This window comes from Calonectris borealis, chromosome 1 (genome assembly GCF_964195595.1).
Source record: "Calonectris borealis chromosome 1, bCalBor7.hap1.2, whole genome shotgun sequence".
Classification (NCBI taxonomy): Eukaryota; Metazoa; Chordata; class Aves; order Procellariiformes; family Procellariidae; genus Calonectris; species Calonectris borealis.
In genome coordinates, this window is record NC_134312.1 from 201,146,073 (window position 1) to 201,166,104 (window position 20,032).

General features: G+C 34.6%; 1 protein-coding gene across 20 annotated transcripts in view; it reads left to right on the forward strand.

The window, feature by feature from the left end:
- PSPC1 (paraspeckle component 1) overlaps positions 1 to 20,032 on the forward strand; it is a 70,968-nt gene that overhangs the window by 22,828 nt on the left and 28,108 nt on the right. For 7 of the 20 annotated variants that reach the window (XR_012672011.1, XR_012672010.1, XM_075139987.1 and 4 more), the window contains exons 7-8: positions 12,205 to 12,262; positions 16,504 to 16,673. The exons of 8 other annotated variants lie outside the window; for them this stretch is intronic. Coding sequence is in view for 9 of the 12 variants with exons in the window: in XM_075139987.1 (XP_074996088.1) it covers positions 12,205 to 12,262; positions 16,504 to 16,673 (228 nt within the window). In the remaining 3 variants the exon portion in view is untranslated. 5 more of the 20 variants (XM_075139984.1, XR_012672015.1, XM_075139996.1 and 2 more) reach the window with 5 other exon arrangements.

The following is a 20,032-nucleotide window of genomic DNA, read 5'->3' on the forward strand; positions in this document are numbered from 1 at the left end:
CAGCTACTGGAGTTAAGTTTGACTTGAAGTTTGTACACATATTTACCCAGACTAAGAAGAAATTAACTTTCTGTTTCAGTTGTCTACTTGGTACCTATTTTGGACTCATCCACCTGTCTAAATCCTGAGCTCTTACTTGGTGACATTGAGACTTGCAGCCAGAATAAGTTCCTCTGCTTAAAAAAGTTGATCTTTATTCAAAGGGTCTGTGTTTAAAGAAAGAATAAAACACCCAAGAAGCAATCAGTGAGTCTTAGTAGAAATAGTATTTTTGATGTGAGGAAACCTGTTAATGGATCTGTTGCTTAGTGTGAGGAAAGCTTATTTATAGATCTGGTTTCTTTCTCAAGAGGCAGTGCTTTCTGAGTAGTTTTTTTCTTGGTGTGAGCAGTAAGCCTCTGACCTTTTGCTTAGCCTCTAGTGTTTTGCTTCAGTAAGTCTCATGGAGTGGAAAATTTTAATAGTGGTAATGCAGTAAACTGAGACATAGAAATTAACTTGTCTTGGTGAGGTTGCCTGTCTTCTGATACCAGGCTAAATGCTATTTTTTAATTAAAATATTTAGGGTTTTTCTCATGAATATTTCACAAGTCTCCTTTCTGCAGTGTAGGCATCAAGTAGGTTTATCTCGTTACCAGAGCTAGTGCTTGTTTTGGGTTGTTAAATCTTCCATGAGGAATATGGAATTTAAGTCTGATATTTCTGTCTTCCATCAAGTATTTCTTTAGGTTCCACTTTAATTTTCTAGAGATTAGGTGGTATTGTTAGATGAATTAGCATTTTTAATAAGTAGTGTTTCTTGGAAAAGAAGTTGAGATGAGTTTCTGTAAAGCTGTTTTGTTCAGATGGGGAGTTTAATATCTTGGTTAATAGAAACTAACATTTAAAGAGCCAAATATATTTATCGTTTACCGTTTAAAGATGTTTTTCCCGAACATCATCATAGAATCATAAAATAGTTCGGGTTGGAAGGGACCTTTAAAAGTCATGTAGTCCAACCACCCCCTGCGATAAGCAGGGACATCTTCAACTAGATCAGGTTGCTCAGAGTCTCGTCCAACCTGACCTTGAATGTTTCCAGGGATGGGGTGTCTACCATCTCTCTGGGCACCCTGTGCCAGTGTTTCACATTGTAAAAAATGTCTTCTTTATATCTAGTCTAAATCTACTCTCTTTTAGTTTAAAACCATTCCCCCTTGTCCTATCGCTACAGGCCCTACTAAAAAGTCTGTCCCCATTATGGTTTCCTACAGTGGCTAATGGCTCACTAATTTAGGCTTAGCATTGTGTAGGAGGAAAGAGTATTTGTATTAGTTTTGTTTTGTACTTGACAAGAAGCACACTGCTTTTACTAATGTTGCTGAATGCAGTTTTGTTGGTATACTTGTGGCAGGTTAGCTGGTAAGTATCTCTTCTAAATGTATTAATATAAAAGATCTGAAAAAGACAATATAATGTGAAAATTAGGTTCTTCAGGCTTTGTTTCTTATCTGTATATAGTGTTGGTTTTCATAATCCTTTTAAAATTTGATTTACTTCTGGAGTCTTTATGTTCTTTCCTCCCTGCCCTTTCTGAATTACTAAGCATTTGTTTATCTATAAGGGAACTTATAGGTGTTCTCTAGGTAAGGATCAGCTATTGTTGTTTGTCCCTATTCATTATGATGCCTGTTGTGTCCCTAACACGATTCTGACCTTTGGGTCTGTAGTACATAAATAAAATTGTAGTTTTTGTTAGATATCTTTTGGTGAAAGCAGACACTGTAGCTTTATAGTTACTGTGTGTGGACTTGGGTCAGGGGATTTAACTAGAAAGGAATTTTTCTTAATCCATTTGGATTTGTTCAGATGACCAGTTTCTTAAACTTTTGATTAGAATATTAGAATTGCCTGGTACAATGTATATTGTTTTCCTCAGTCAGAACTCTGTTTATTCAAATGATAAGTGTCTTCCTTCATTCAAGTCTACCTCATCTTGCTCCTGTTTCACAGTAAATGGCCTCCAGCTTGTATAAAAGTACTAGCTGGAAAACTATGGAGCCTGGTTTCATGCCAGGAAGTTTCATTGATGCTTCTTTTTCATGTTTTGTATGTTTAAGTGCTGTATGTGTGGACAGGCCAGAACTTCGTTGGGGAAAACTTAAACATTGAACTATTCTGATTGTAAGCAACATTCATAACGTGTATAAAAGACTGCATATGTTTGTTAGAAGTTTCTCCTACAGGACCTCTTTGTAGCGATGAAAAACTTTGGCTTCCTTTTGGCAAATACTTGCATATTCTAATCACTTGGTAACTCAGATCAGTTATGGGATAGCAATTATAATTGGACTTTTATTTTTGTTACAATTTAGTCAGCATATATAATATCTACTTGGTGAGGAAAAATTGTTAATACAAAAGTCTGGCGAAGAGTCATATTTTGTGTACCGTGGCCATAACTAGTGCTGCTTTTAAAGTGTTTTAAGTTGATTTTGCAATATTATATTCGACATTCCAATTAAGAAGTTGTTAGATTTTTACATAAACAATTCATGATAAAGGATATTCTTGGCTGGTTAATTTTTCTTCTAAGTAAACATTGATGACTTTCACTTCATCTCATCCTTGATCTTGCAGTTGGGGAAAATTGTTGTTTTGAATCAGTCCAGTGTTCACTCTGTTATAATATTTGCCTAGATTTATTTCCAGTACAAGGAAAACTTAACATTTGGGAAATCTAAAATGCAGCATTGTTTCATAACACCCAATTTTCAGTTAAATATTTTAGTGTATTTGTGCATGATGGTACAATTAGCCCAGAGTTCGTTACCAGTTAAACAGCTCTTCAACTTCACACCCAACAGGGTGAATTGTGGAGTGCATCTTAAATTAAATTTGCAACCTGTTCTGTGAAAGTAAGGTATTCTCCATGCTCCCATGGATGTCCGTTTTGATACTTACCTACTCTCATGCCATTTCTTTAGCTAAAATAAACCCAAAATAATTCTAAGCTGCAGCATAAAATTCTCTAATATGTCTCTGAAGATGTGAATATATTGTGAATGTAATGTAATTATATTACATTTATCAATTGTGAACTTGGTGATATGGTGGATATTGCTTTCGGAAATAGTTTTGCAGGTGAGTAAAGAGTTAAGTGCCTTAAATTGGTTAAAAATGAAAAAATATTTGCATTACGTTCAGCTGTTGAACTGTATTTAATTTATGTGTTTAATATCATTACTGTCATTCAAAAAATGAAGCTAATAGAAGTGTTTTTATATATTGGTTCCATAGATCTAAAGTGGCTCTTAACTCTGGCAGAACCAAATTAATTGACAGAATGTTGTAATGAGGAAGTCGCTATCAAGAGAGTTAATATATAGGTATCTTCCTTTTTTTTTTTTAAGGATTTCCAGATCTGTTAAAGCGGTTACCTTCTCTAAGCACCTTTGTCTTGTGAAAAATTGTTTCTGAATTTTACTTTAAAATATTTGAGAAGCAGAATTTTACCGTCTGTGTGAGTGTTATTTGTTAGATCAGGGGGAAATTTTGACAGAATATCTCTATTCCTGTTTGCTCTCAAATGGTCAACCTGCTGGTGTTTGGGGGAGGAAAAAAAAAATCTTTCTTTCCAGTTATACCCTCAGAGAGTGCTTCATCTGTATAGCCACAGACAGTGAAGGGGCATGGTAGGGTTTTCCTTTACCTGGACCGATGACATAAAGATGATTGAATAGAGGCATGGAATTAAAATCTTTGCATTTTACTCCTAGCTACTGTTTATATGCAGTTTGTTTGGGGCCAGATTTTGCCTTCTACATTAATTTTTTGGCTGGTGAATAACATTTTCCACAGGTTGTGAGAAAATAAGGAACCTTTTTAGTCAGTTTTATTCTGTAGATGTTGTATATACAATATTTTACTGTATTATAACAAATGGAAGTGGGAGAGGTAGGGAAAAAACCTTGGGAAATAATTATATATTAATGCAGTGTTTTAAATGCAGTATTAAAATTCAGAGAAGCAGCAAGTAACTACGAGACAAAATAATGAAGCAGAAGAGACAAATCTCAATATGGAGCAAAGTTCTGTAATCAGCGGAGTAGGTTCTGTGGTAAATCTTGGCTTATTTTAGACTGTTTTCTTTTTTGTTAACAGGTTAGATTGTCATTTGAATTTTTGGCCTGTAATATAATATTCTGAAAGTATGAGTTCTGTGTAAAACGAAGCTGCAGTAGCTTATGTGATAAAAGGTCTTTAAAAAGCACATAAGCTTTTTTATGAAAATATATTTATTCGTGCTTTTATTCAAGTTACTGAGACTTTTGGATATTTTCTGTAAAAGATTGCAATTCTCAAGTTTAGTGTCTAAGATCACTAGATAAAGACATTCAGAAAAATCTCTATAGGCATGTAGACAATTTCTGTAGTAGTGATGGCCAGTTTTTAATACTGAAGTGTCGTGGTTTAACCCCAGCCAGCAACTAAACACCACGCATCTGCTCGCTCACCCTTCTCCTCTGGTAGGATGGGGGAGAGAATTGGGAGGGCACAAGTAGGAAAACTCATGGGTTGAGATAAAAACATTTTAATAATGGATATAAAACAAAGTAGAACAGTAATAGTAACAATGATAACAACAACAATAATAGAATATCCAAAGCAGGTGATGCACAATGCAGCTGCTCGCCGACCGACACCCTACCTGTCCCAAACTGTGAGAGCCCTCCCTAGTTTTTATTACCGAGCATGACATCACATGGTATGGAATACCCCATTGGCCAGCTGGGTCAACTGCCCTGGTTATGCTTCTCCCCTCTGCCCTCCAGCTTCCCCTGCACTTGCCGAGCATGGGAGGCTGAAAAGTCTGCAAGCATCATCCAGCAACAACCAAAGCATCAATGGGCCATCAATGCTCCTCTCATACCAAACGCAAAACATAGCACCCCCCCAGCTACTGGGAAGAAAGTTAACTGTCCCAGCCGGAACCAGGACATGAAGATAGGTGAATATCTCTACATCCAAAGCAGTGACTGAATTCTCAGTTGTCTCCATGATAAAGTGTCTATTCATGAATGTCTTTCCAAAAAAAAAAAAAAAAAAGTTTATACTACTACCTTTTCTGGCTCAGACAGTAAGTATTCTTTTGTTCCCTTGTTCTGAGATGAAAACCAGCAATGATTACTCACATTTTTTTCAACATAATTTTGAATTTCATTTGTCTTTTCTAGTATGTTTGCCTTATTCCTAAAGTTCAGAGCAGTGGTTATTTTCTGCTTCTCATGACATAGGAGTGAGAAAACGTCTCCATTGTATAACAGTTGCAAGTTTTTTGCACTGTTTTCCTAATCTAGTTTACTTTCTACCCCAAATTTAAATTTTGAAAAAAATCAATTTTTGACAGTATTTTAACAGTTTAGTGAGAGTGACTCTTTATTGCAGACAGATTTTACTCTAAGGTATTAGCCATTTTTAGTTGACTTTCTTGAAAGAACTTCAACCAGCTCTTAACTTGCCTTCTTGCATCAGTATTTTTCTACAAGATTTTTTAGTTTTCCCTTTGCTAATTTTGAAGTAGTAGCTGAAACATATTTGCAGGCTGGAACAAGCCCAGTGTGCCATGTGGAAGCAGGAGTGTTTGGGAGTCTCTTGTGTTGTGAAAAATAGATTTACTTTCCTTTTTCAATGGTGGTGTTTTGGTCCACATTTTATAAAAAGAAAACACATTTTTTGATCCAGTTTTATTTTTTGTGTAATTATATACTCATGTTCTACAGGATGTCACAGGTTTGCTTTCTTAGAGGTGGAATTAAGTAGAACATTTTAGATTTAAAAAAAAAAAAAAAAAGAGAAAAGGACACCTGAAATGTAAGTAGAATCTTGTAGATAAGATAATGGTTCTTCTGCATTACAAAGGAGAGAAGAACATGTGGACTGCTGCCTTTTATAAACAGCAGTTGTATTTGGAAAGCATGAAATACAATTTGTCTTGGCCAAGGTGCAAGAACAGCAAGTATATTAAAGCACTCAGTTATCCTTTGACTTAGATTTTGAGGAAAACTTAAAATTTTACAAGTCATGTTGAAACTAGTCTTAAGAAAAAAGATTACTTGCAGCAATATGTTTTGAGAATAATAGCAACGTAATGATTGTTCATTCTTGAATGTTTTCAATACTTGCAATCATTGCATTACTAAGACTTTGCAGCTGCTGTAGATGGCAGTCTTTTTGAGTGCTAATGCATACAATGAGATTTACATTATAGTGTTCAATAAAAATGTGTTGCAATTTCTGGGATCTTTCAGTCTCCTAGAAGCTCACAAATTTGAGGGACCTCCAGGTGGTCTGCGGGCTTACCTCTTTTAGATTAGCCTAGTGGCTGTCTCTTCTGTATTAAATAGTGTTTTCTTTTAGGGGATTATTAAATGTTGCTGGTTAGTGAGGTGTCCCCTAAATGTCTTCGTAATATGAGTAATATTAGTGCAATTAAACTGCTTTCTTTTCCAAAACTGTCAGTGTAGACCCAACTTAAACATCATATGAGGATTGATGTGTTGAAAGGAAGTCAACTTTTCTTCAGATTGGATTTTGCATCCAGCTGTAGGAGGATGACTTAAAAACCAAAGCATACTGGGAGGATCACAGTTATTTAACACCATACTCTCCCCCCAAAACCCCAACATCTTGCATGTTTTGGAAAGTAGAAGCTAGTTTTACCTAAACAAAGGAAGATCTTAAACTCTCTTCCATCTTGTAAAGATCAGAAATGGTATTAAAATAAATGTGAATTTGAGAGAATATGTGAATTTCTTTTCAAAAACAGTTTCTTCCAAGTCTATAAGGTAGAAGTGTTGAGTGTGTGTGTGTTCTCTCTCACACACAAAACTGCAATCCATTTCTATCTTTTCCAGTGTTAATGTGTGTAGGTGATTCATTGAGAGATTTTTCACTAATTAGTTAATGAAGTTGTATAATGGAGTACTATCCTACCCAATTCTTTATTAATTCTGTGTTAAATATACTAGTATATGTTACAAGGTATATTAAGACTGACGTTTTTAATATGTTGTGGTAGCTGTCTTGCACATTAATATAAATTTGGTATTTTTTATTACAAAACATCTGTGACTTTAAAACATTGTTTTAAATTGTTGCTGGAAGAGATCTCTGGAATCATCTAGTATGACACCCAGCTTAGAGGAGGGATTAGCTCTGGATTTATGTTGCAGTGCTCAGGAACACACGGAAATCTTAGATTTTGAAAGATCAGTATTTTTCTGATTTAAAATTATTTACTATTACTGCATGTGATGGAATAAAATGAACTATTTTGGGATATTGTAACTTTCAGATCTTACATATAGGTCTTAATTGATGGATAAACCAAAGAGGGAAAGGTGACAAGAGGAGTGGGTGGAAGAGAAGGCTTTTTTTACTTTAACTCCTTGCTGGCAGCTTAACTTCCAGTGAGCTAGTCATTGGATTGAAATAGAATATTCTGAAGAAAGGACAAATAATGCACAATCAAAAGTATCCCCTAAATTCTAGTTTTGACTGCCAAACTAGCCATTTTAACGATTTCTATGATTTATGTCTTTAAAATATAGGCGTCTTTCAGTAAATGACAATTTTGTTGTAAGTAACTTATGCCTCCTGGAGAGGCCTTTGGAAATAATTTTTCTTTTATAGAAAGAACTTAATGAAATAAACCACTCTAGAAGGCAATAATGAATTTTACTAAGAGATACAGAAAGGTCTTTACTTATTTTGACAGATATAAAGTCTGCTAAGAATAGAATTCAGTTTCCATGTTCATGAAAACAGAGAATCAACAGCACTGTGAATTACATTTTGCTCTACACACACGACCTAGATAAAGTGCTAATTAAGTTACTGATTTTAATGAACAAGTTTAAGTTTATGGGGTAAGTGTTCTTTTTTTTGATAAGGCATTTTTTTGATGCTGTGTCTTAGCGTTATTTTGGTCACCATTCCTTAGCTGAAAGGTGAGTGAATAGTCCTATGTTAACTGGGAGTGCATCTCCTGGCCACAAACACTTGAAGAAAACTGTATCATCTGTCGTCTTAATATTTCTGTTGATATCTTGGTTTTTCCTTTTCTAAAATATTCCATGCCATATTTATTCCATTTTTTTGACAGTTTTTTTACCATGAATACTGCATCATTTGGAGGCAAGAGTTTTAATTTTCTTCGGGCTGCTGCAATTTCAAGGACTGTTTCTGGGGAAAAAAGTAGTATTGGTTTACCAGTTAAAAAGAAACATTTTTATAACTACTTGTATTTTTATTTCAATGTGAGAAGGGAATAGCGTTTGATACATTCTTCTGTATCAATGCTTAGGTGTCATTTCAAAACAGTTAGTTTCATGGTTTTATAGAGTGAACTTAAAAATACACTAATATATTTTAAAAACCAGAAGAATCATCTTGGCAGTTCTCTGTATACTTAGACTACTGATATCAATGGTGATTGAGATGTAAGAACGTTGCGCATGATATACCTCAAATGCTCAAGAAATCTTTTTCTAATACTTGTAAAAAGGGGAGAATACATATTATATTAAATGTACAATATATATGTAATTTAAAAACTGGGTGTATTCAATATTTTTGTGTAGATCTACTTTTTACAGTTGACATTAAAAGGAGTTCGAATTATGAGGAAATCTCATTTTCAATGCTTGTATCTAAAGTAATTAGCAAGTATAATGCTATAGTTGCCATCATAACAGTTTTTCAAAAAGCAGATTACTCAGATGAATCAGACCTTCTTGAGGTTTGTTTACATTAGTGAGTTCTGAAGTATTTTACAAGAATCCGGCAACAGAAGTCATTTGGAAAGAATTATCCTTTTACAATAGGGTATTATTCTTTTTTTGCTTCCCTTTGGTTTTTGGTTTGGTTTTTTTTTTTGATCTTCTTGAAGCTTAAATTGCACTTTACTACACATTCTTTGTCTTATGGTTTCTTTTCTCCCTGTAATTGCATATCATCCATTTTTATTGTTCTCTTCCAGTTTAAGTTGTTTTCCCAGGTACCAGGTGACTTCAGAGGTTCTTAATCGCCTCCCTACATATTTCTCTAGTAAAAATTTAGCCCTCCTCTCTTGCTGCTCAATTTTAACTCCCTGTTATGGGTAGTTATGGGTGGCTTCAGGGAACGGGCTGAAGCAGGCTGCGACTCAACAGAAGAATGAGCAGTCGCATAGTGAGGAAAAGAAGCTCTGAGAAGATAACGCTATCATTTTTATGTCCTGCAAAGGGCTTGAGTATCCAAGAATGAAGCTCTCGGGTGGGCTGGAATATCACCCAGCACTGGTTCGGCTACTCTGTCATAACTGCCTGTTGGTATACTTTTCTCTGTCTTACTTTGGGCAAAACCCATGGAATAGTTGACCTAAGTTACCTGCAATAACTTGTTTATGCTCACATAGTAAATAGCTGTCTAGAGCATGATTTGTGGGGATAGGACTGAATTTTTGGTATCATCTGGACTCCTGCAAATACAAGTTTCGGCAGATATCTAAGTACATGTTTTTATAGTTAATATGTGAAGCATTTAATTACATTAACGATACATGCTGTCAGTTAACATTTGAAATGGAATATTTTCTCTGACGGGATTTATCTTAAATTTGCTAATTCTGTGTTAACCATATAGAAGAATTTCCTTGTGCTGAAAATTGAAAAGAACATGACAAGTTGTGAACATGCAAGAGTAGGAATAATAATAATTCTTGTAGGCATGTTGATTGGTTAACAGACAGCAGAGATCATAAGGCACGTTTATGGCTCTTGAGTCTATAGCTGAAATGTTTTTTATATGGTAATACTTCAACACCAAAGTTAAAGCTACAAAATGGCAAATGATTTCTTCATGTTTTTTGTTACAAAGGTTAGACTAGACTAAAAAAAGTAAAAATTACAGGTTCTACCCCTCTCTATTGTACTTACTGTTAACTGAAAACTGGTAGCATTTCAAGCTGAGAAAAAACAGTGGTTTATTGCTAGGAGGAAGCGTAGCGTGCTTTTTAAAAAAAGTGTATGTTATAGCTTGCCAATGCTTCTATTCTTTGCAAAGAAAATGAGTTAAGTTCTAGTAACTAGTACAGCTTTATAGCTCTGTACTTAACATCCTTATCTAGCTGGTATTGTACTCAGCCCTGCTTTATATGGCACATTTCACATTAAAAAAAAACAAACCACCAGCTTGCAGTTGAACTTGATGACATGCATCGAGTAAGTATGTGCAGTAATTCAAAATCTGGTGCTTTCCCTTGTAGCTAAAGAGTATCTCACAGCTGTTTGTGGCATGTCCTGTTTACACACATGTACATACGTAAGCACGTGTGCACGCACAGTCTGATCGATGTAAACTGATAGCCATGGAGTTTTTCTACCATGTTGGGCTATGGATTGACATTAGAGATGATATAGCACTTTTCCTTCCACTTCTTCATGTCAGGGCTGAGGTGTAAAAGCAAACTAGTATCAACAAGGTTGTATGCTGATTTTGTGACTAGCTCACTGGTATCAATTAGTGGGTATGATTGATTCTAATAGGGCTGCTGATTTTACTTAAAATGTCAGTTGACATTACTGTGAAAGGTCTGACGAAGTAGTTGCATGTTCTGTTACAAAGATTTAACGTGGGTTCTAGGGTCAGAAAAAGAGGTCCTTAGTGTTCATCAATGGCTTTAAAACTGTCGTTTAGTTACGAGGCTTTCCTTTTCCTCTCCACACTAAGCCATATTCTTTCGAAAATGGTGTATAATCTTCTTAAGTTCATTGGCTAGATTAATATGAGTTACTAGAAACAGAGTTATTGACCTGAGAGCCTTTTGTCATGTATCTTATGGTAATTTCCCATACCAGGATATTTTTATGAAACTGTAGACTTTTTCTGTCAAACATTGGTGTCTGCCGCTTTAAGCGTGTGAAGATAGAAGACTGATGTTTGGCATCCCAAACATGGTTGAATGAAAAGGAGTTTTGTGAAACTGTAAAAATACTATGAATGTATTTTGATTTGATTAATATTTCAGTTTAAAGGTTGCTTTTAGCAAGACCGATTCAGTTGCCTAGTATATGGAATTGTTTTCAAAGTGCATCTGAACTTATATTCTTAAATCATAAGTGGAATGATTTTCAGAATCAGGTAAATTTTTTTGCATATGCTTATTCTCAGCATATATGTGTTCGTTCACTCGAGTGGAATATACGTTAACATTCTTGCCGAAAATTCATGAGAAAAAAATTTTTGGTATAAGTTTCATTAGTTTTCATTTTGAACTGTGAATTTGTTTCTATTTCATCCTTTTGATGTAAACAGTAATACTAAAATCGCTTGGAATTATCTGTGATAGGTGTACTGTGTTTCCCCCAAAGTGATAATTTTTGCCCCTCTGGGTACTATCTCTTGAGTAGAAATCTCTTGTTTCACAGCAGGCCGTGGTTCATGATCAGTAATGTCAGAACTCTTTTGCTGTTGGATGACTGAGCATCAATTGAATCTGGATCAATTTGGCGTGTTATTTGTCTATCTAGTATAAATGCATGTTATATAGTTTATGTTGATACTGCATTTTTATGCTGGTTTCAAAAGGATGGTCGGTATCTGAACTGACATAGCAATAGCATGATACGATTTATCAAAAAATGATTCACCACCAAGTTAAGTCAAAACTATTTGAACAAAGATGAACTGGCAGGTTGAGTTTATATGCCATAATATAACACATCAGAGCTTGGTTTCCAATCAACTTGGTTTTTGAGTCATTAATCCAGTTTGACTGTATTATTGAACCACGGCCTTTAGTAATACTGTAATAAGACCTCTTTATTTACAGTTAAAATGTACATATACGGCTTCTTATTGATGAAAAACACTGAGTGAAGATGGATTCATTTGCAGTTGATCACATAACTATTTGGGAACTTTAGACTGCTGCATCTGATAAATTAAACTTACGATATTTAACCTTTAGCAATTATGCAAAAATGTACAGCATTGCTATATTGAACTTATTATTCCATTTGATTTTATAAAAATGAGAGTATAGTTAACTTCATTCCTTGCACATTTTTGTAATCAATGGAAACTTTTGAAACTCGAAAATTTTTATTTTCATGGAGTAAATGGGAATGTTTTAAGTTCTAAGAATGATAGGTTGACCATGAAAACTATGTTTACTTTCAGAGAGAACAGGAAATGAGAATGGGTGATATGGGTCCTCGTGGAGCAATAAACATGGGAGGTAGGGATCTGAAGGAAAAAGGCTTCTGTAATGTAAAATTTCTTTTTCTTTGGGACTGTACATGTTACTCAAGCACTATAAATTAGTGACAACTACTGGTAAAAAGGAGTAAACAGTATTAGGAAATAAAAAAAACCCTCACATATTTTGCTTCCAAACAGTTGGTTTTTTCCCCAGCATGTATCTTTAATATTTTTTACTACCTGTGGGAGAAAAATATGATGTGCAAGTTAAGAGAAACAAAAAGGCAGGGAAGGGTGATGCTCTAGAAATTATCTGATACAAAAGAGGAATTTTCTGTTTGGAAAGTATTTGGCATTCTTTTTGAGGGACTACCTATTCAGAGAAGTTGGGGCTGTAATTGCAGTGAAATGATGTGGAGCTTAAAATTGGTAAGTTCTTGTTGACGTACCTGACAAAAGATTAATGAATAATGTGGTTGGTGTTCTACTAATTTATTGCAAGTCTGTATTTGCAAATATTCTCAGTTCACTTTTGTGACTTAAAATATTGTCACTGCTAAAAATTGTTACTATGAAGTCTAGAAGAGTACATTCTTAATAATTAGTGCTTTCTCCATATATGCAGACTGAAAGAGTTTGAAATCTTACTTAACCAGAATATCTGCTTTTAAACAAGACTGAAACTTAGAATATTTCTTTAAAAAAAAAAAAAATCTCTTACTGAGCTGTATTAACTGTCAATATTAATCTCTTGGAAGCTTCCTGATGTTCATTTAAAATAAATTAAGATTATGTTTTTAAGAAAAGTTAATACTATTTCTGCTTATTTTATATTTGAAAGTACATACAAAACTTAGTAAACATTGTCGCTTGACCTTTTGAGTAATGTGAATTTATAGACTAATTAATCTGCTTGGGCCAGTTTTTAAAATACATTATTCACCATTACCTTGCATTTATGGAGGCACATTTATACCTACAAAATAGAAATAGGCTTTTTCTTTCAGTGAAGATGAAGAGCTTTAAAAATAATTCTAAAGGAAGACATTATGAAGTCATTTACAAGTAATAAGCTGAAGCATAAATTGTGACTGAATTTTTTTTTTATTTTATAGTTGTACTTTTGCATATGGTTGCAGTCTACTTGAAAATTCATTTAATTAGGAGACTTTGTAAATATTGATACTGTGGGGAAACTACTAATGCCAGTTGTCCAGATCCACAAGATATACTTTTTACGTACAGATTTTAAATGTGTATTTATAGCAATCAATTCACAGCCCTTTTCTTGTCAGGTTTTAATGCTTAACAATGACGTTCATCATAGTCTTGCTTTGTAAGCTTTGGGCTATAACTTTTGATTTTAAAATTGATACAAATGCTTTTAGAAATAAATGTGTAGTTCCAAAAGAAGTTATAGCAACAGTGAACTAGTATTTTAAAAAGGGAAAAATATCCATAGTGAATAGGTAGAGATAGTGTTTATTTCCACAATATCTGGATTTAAGATTAGCTCACTGCAGAGATTTTTTTTTTCTCCAGCCCATTAACAACCCTACCACTACAACCAGAAAAACCCAAAAACGCACAGCAGACCTTTAAATAGTAGAACTTTAATTGTTGATCTTAACATTCTTTCTCAACATTTCTTTTGGAACTGTAACTGTATTTTTAACTGGCCTTTACCTGTGCCATTTGTGACTTTTCATCTTGTGGAACAGTGGGGAGCTGGAGTACCTTCAGTAATGGAAATACCTGCCTGATAGCGTTATTAGAAAGCAAGGTACCTCTGTGACGGATTTAATTAGCGTTGGGCTGATTTGTGCAGGACTCATTTTTACATTGCTTTCTGTGGCAAACAAGATTTGAGAGAATCTATATGCCTCACTATAGCACTTACTTGGATCTGTAATGCCAGGTGCAGCTGATAAACTTTTAAATATGTGGGGGAAAAAAAGGCTTTTTTGGGAACTCTCTGCATTGATGAGGATTATTAACTCTGGCTTGTTGCCAGCTGTGCCAGTTTGGACACTTAGTGTACTTTTTCAGCCCTCCAGATTGCCGAAAAGACTTTTTTTTTAGTGTCTGTGCATTGTGGCATGAACACTGATGACTGTTTTCCATCTCTTGCTGAACCTGGTCAAGTGAATTAACTGCTAACATCAGTGTCCCACCAGAAAGAATGGGCAATCAAGTGGTTATCTCTCAGGGTCTAGTTTGGAGCTAGGAGGACCTCTGAAGTATAGCTAAGGCGCCATAGTGGCCTCTTGCTGAAACTGTGCAGGACTCCACTCTCTCCTTGCATTACGCTCCCCAGTTGTCTTCCTATCACAGCTGACTCTGCCTGAAACTGGCTTAATAATAGAGAGATTATACATCACCCTAGAAGCAATATGGGTGTATTTGTATGATAAAGGGGATAAGAACTTTGTTGCAGTTGAAGGATTAGCAAATGTTACCTGACTGTGGCCAGCTGCCTAAGTTTAGTTAGGCTGGTAAGGAAGCCAGTAACAGATAATTAAACATTGACTGCTTTTGGTTAATGGCACTAGTACCGGCACTAAGACTGCCATCATGATAGTCTTGCAGTGTACTTCTAGCCTCTGAAAATAAAGGTTTCTCCTTATATTGGCAGTTTAGACTTCTCTGTTTCTTTCCATATGTAGTCACTGAATGGATGACACTAAAAAACAGTTTTAGGGCGTATTCAACGGTAATTCTCTTGAATTGTAGCACAATCTTCTACCTGCTACATGAACTGATCATGCTCGTGGGTAGGTAAGAAGCATATGACTTGGGCATACCTTTGTTTTGGCTCAATGTCGTAGGGAGAGGTCTTGGGAGTTTCTCATTACTAAGCTTGAATGAGTTCTGCTTTCCAAAAATTACAGGATTTTTCTCTATCACTTCTAATAAACTTGTGTAGCTCTTTACACGTGCTACTGTGTTGCATGGGTTGTTTTTGCTAAGCAGCTTGCAGTTGGCATAATGTATATGATCACGCCCAGGTCTGCAATTTTAGCAGCGATATCTTGGATGCAGTGGTTTCATTGACTGCTTTGATATGTGTACTCAGGGCAGGTAATAAAGATGTAAGTTTGCATACCTGCAGATGTCGTAGTACTGTACCTGTGCTAAATGGCCTGCTTACAATGATGTACATTTATGTATTCATTACTAAAGAAGTTACAGTTGTGATGAGAGGTGAGAGGTTGATTTTTGAAATAACAAGTTTATTAGTCTAGCAACATGTTAGATTTCTTGATATTCTTGTATGTTGTCATAACTTAAAACATAGGCTAGATTCCAAAGGCATGTCTTCTTTCATTATTAAATTTTGCACGCACGCTTTTGGCTGAAAAGGGTGGATTATCATTGTGGGGGGAAAAAAAATGCATCACCACCAGTCTTAAAGTTGGTGATATTTCATAATAGCAGACATAAATGATATATATAATCACATGTTTTTCTTTCTTATAACAACATGAGAAAATGTTCTGAAGGCAGTTTTACCTACCTGTTGAGTTTGTTAGTGGGTACTGGCAGAGTGGTGTTTCCTAGCTCAATATTACAGCTAAATTATCTCCTCTAAAGATGTCTTTAAGCTCTTCTTCTGCCTCTTACTGTGAATCAGACTTTTGAAGGAGACTGTTCTGTCGCTTTCAATTCTAACAAAACTTCCCTTAGTTTTCCAGTACTTTTACTATAATAAATTGCATTTAAATGCAAGATTTATTCATGCCATATTACAAATAATTTATTGTAAAGCTGAGTACTATCTTTGGTGTTGCTTTTAGATGTTAGACTAGTATACTCTAACACTATATACAGTTAACATAATACTGGTAGAACAGTTCTTGCAAATGTATATTTAATATGTTATGATCCCTAAAGAGTCAAGTGGCCTTATAGCTGGCAATTACTGCAAATTTTTGATTTTTTTTACTGAGATTTTTGCTAATTTGTGGTGTGTATCCTGCATGTATATGCTATATGAACACTTCAATTCCTGCACGGAAACCATACAGCTACATTTAGCTGTAAAGTTCAGGATTTTCAAATACACAAGGCAGATCATGTAATGCAAAATAATAGGGATTAAAGAAAATCTGTTTAAAAGCAGATGATTGAGATAAATGTACAGTCTCAAAGAATAATTTTTTTTTTATTTCAAGTATTGGAAGTCTTGTACATTTGGCTTTTTAAATATTGTAAATTGTTTGTTTATTCTTGTAAAATTCAGATAGGACAGCTCTAAGTATAGATTGTTTTGCATAGATGCGTTTAGCCCAGCACCTGCTGGTAACCAAGGCCCTCCTCCAATGATGGGTATGAATATGAACAACAGAGGAACTTTACCTGGCCCTGCAATGGGTCCTGGTCCTTCCATGGGACCAGAAGGAGCTGCAAATATGGGAACACCAATGATGCCAGATAATGGAACAGTGGTAACGTATCACAAATTTAATTACTTTGAATAGCTGTCATGTCTCATGGCCCTTTTTTGTTACCAAAGATATTTTCACACTGATTAAGAACATGTTACATGTTTTGAATATGTTAAAAGTAATTGATAAAACTTGTTCATGCAAATAATTTACAACACAGAAGGGAAATATTTATTTGATATTACTATGAAAATCCTACTTCCCTTAAGAATGGGGTGAGTTCTTTGATCAGTAACCGGACTTTAAGTTGCGGTTAGAATGTATAGCACTTGTGGCAAAACTTTGCATGTATGACCTGTCATGTAAAACTCACTAATAGAAGGAAATCACTTCTGTGAAATGAAAAAAGAACAACATACCAGAGTAATCTGTAAATTTAGGCATTTGCTGTTTTTTCTTTTGTGAAACTAAATTCTATGTATTAGCTTGTTGGGGTTTTTGATTAACAGTTAAATGTTGGAAGCTATGTAGTGTGAAGATATCTTTGTGTAAACTATTTAATTTTTTAAAGCAACTTCAGTGTTTTTTGTATTTTCTTTCTAACAGTGTTGAAAGCATGAGATTATGACAGTAATTATGCCACTTAAAAAATAAGTATGCCAACAGCTGTTAGGGATAACTGTCATATCAACACAGGGAAAATAATGTTACCCGGTTGCCAGGGGTGGTAGGGAATGTCTTGTATACATCTGGAATTTTTTATCAAGAGCAGATATGCCATTGGGATGCAGTTAAAGCACGAGCCATTTTTGCTCTGTTCTCATAGCCAGTCACTTTTCCTAGCTGTAATGTCTTATGTAGAGAAACAACTATAATTTTTAATCTGATTTGTACATATTTTTCAGTGTTATTCTGTAAATAGGTATTTGGGATGTTCTAGTGGTGATACGATATAAAGGAGTATATAGTATAAACAGTGATTCCATTATAGTTTTATTGGAACACAGAAGCATTTTGTAGCTGTATTTTTTTACATATGCCTTCTCATCTGCGATTGAGCAATCTGAATAATGAAGTTCGGACAAAGTCCTTTGTTCCTTAGAGGAAAATGAGATTTTGATTGAGCACAAAATGCATAATGAGTCTGGCCTTTACCAGTTAAAGGAGAGGATCTCACTTCACATCATAGGAGCCAGCTCATTTTATCAGTTGCATCATTTCTCACAAAGTGTAGGGATGCTTTTTACAAAATACTGTTTTCAGAGATGCTTTTGCTGGAGACCAGTGTGTTACTGGTCACCTGGAACATTTGGTTGTGATTATATGGACACTGAAAAAGAGGTGTAAGGAAAAGAATATGATATCGTAAATCATGGTATCTATCTCAAACTGTTGTTTTTCTACAAAAAGTCATTCCAGGTATGGAAATGTAGGGGACATACTGACACTTCAAAATGCGTGTTTTAAAAAAATTTTTTTTTTTTTACTTCCATTTTCTTCTGCATGCTACTGAAGGACAAATTAGATGCTTTTTTTTTTTTCCCCATTTTGGACTTTGAAGGGTTTTAATTTGGGGACAAGCCCCTACAGAAAGGCATAGCCTTCCAGTATTTTTGCTGCTGTTGGAAAGACACTTTAAAGATCTTTTGAGGGCTGTCTACTAAAATGCTGTAGGAGATAATTTCAGTTTCCACTGAGAGAAATGGAGAATATACTTTATAGACCAGAAGTGCAGTTTTCATTTTTTAAATTGAAAATTAAAAGATTTTTTCTGAAGTCTTTTAGGGGAAAGTTGAAGCAATCTTCTTTTTGTTCCACTGCAGTCTTTTGAAACAGAGATTATCTTTGAACATAACATTTTAAAAATAGCTTTTCTCCCCCCATACTTTTATTGTAGGTAGGTATTTACTGCAGTTTTCTCGTTAGCTGGAGAGGAGGGTCCTTGTTGGAAAGAGAACTTGACTTTTTGTCCAAAAGTCAAATGGTAAAAATTATGAGGAATATGTGATAAGCTATTTGTTGAAATTAATATCCATTGCTAACAGCTGGCATGAGTTAAAGCTTTTTTTTTTAACAATTTTTAACCAGTGCTGCAGATTTTAAGGTACTTTGGGGCAGTAGTAGGTCTTTATGCAGCTGTTGAAGTAAGTTTTTTCTTATTCAATGTCAAATTTTAAACAACGCGCATACATACAACCATGATCTAAGTTGCATAAATTTTTATCTATATAGATATAATGCTGTTTTTAAATAACATATATATGAATTAGCAGACTTTAGAACTGTTGAGCTCTACTACTATTACTGGACTTAGACTTTCAGAAGAATTCTTCTCTGATTCAGGCATATAAATAAAGTGCTAGTCTTGAATGTTCTTGTTAAACTCTGAATACTTGGAAGTTAATGTAGATCTCTGTACAGAAGGAATTTCTTCTGAAAGTGTAACTGTCCTGAAGAGGTGAATGATGAGTTATTTCAAGATCTGATTGTACCATATATGTATGCTTTTAATGGTTTATGTTATGTTGAGTTAATGCTTTAAATTTTGTCATGTGGGTTCTGTTTTTAAACACTTGCATAACTACTGAACTATAAGTGCTCAGATGCATGTTTTCTGTTTTAGGTCTTAATTGCTATAGCCAAATAAATCTGCGTAAGCACATATACCTTTATTAATATTAGCCACAGAACTAAGGAAAATAAATGTGGAACATTAACTGGATTTTCATCTTATCTTGATATTTCAGGTTAAGCTATAGATCTATATATAAAATCTTTTTTTTAAACTAAGCATTGTCCGGTTATGCATTTTATCACTAGTTGTGTCAGTTTATTTGGACTGGATTTTAAGTCTAACTAAAGATTCCTGAAGTGCCATACAAAAGGCTGACTCCAGGTAGTATGGACTGAAATACACTTTATCCACAGATATGTGGGTTTATAAGCCTTTAGGTTATATTGCTATTAAAAGAATAAACCTGCAGTCTCTAGAAATACAAAAGCTGATTTTTTTTTTTCCTAGTTTGACAATATTTCTGTGTCTAATTTAAGGGAAGCATTGTAGTTGGTATGTAAGGCAGAATAGAGCTCAGGTATAAAATTATTGTTTGCTGTCTCTTCTGTTTCATAGAGAATATGTATTGCTTCAGATGTGCTTGAAAGGATGAAGTTACATTCAGCACCAGAGTTGGTCTTAATACTTAAGTTTTTAATTTTTAATTTACTTTACAAAGTTGGAGCATAACATTAGCACTCTTTAATTTCCAGCTCTTTTTCCATAATAACTAATTGAATTGCTCCTTTCTTCCCTCTATGTGTGATCCTGATTCTGCTGGACTATCTGCTGAACTTCATGACAACATCACTTGTGGTTTTTGTTGTAACTCACATTTGGCATGTTCCAAATGGACTTGTATTAG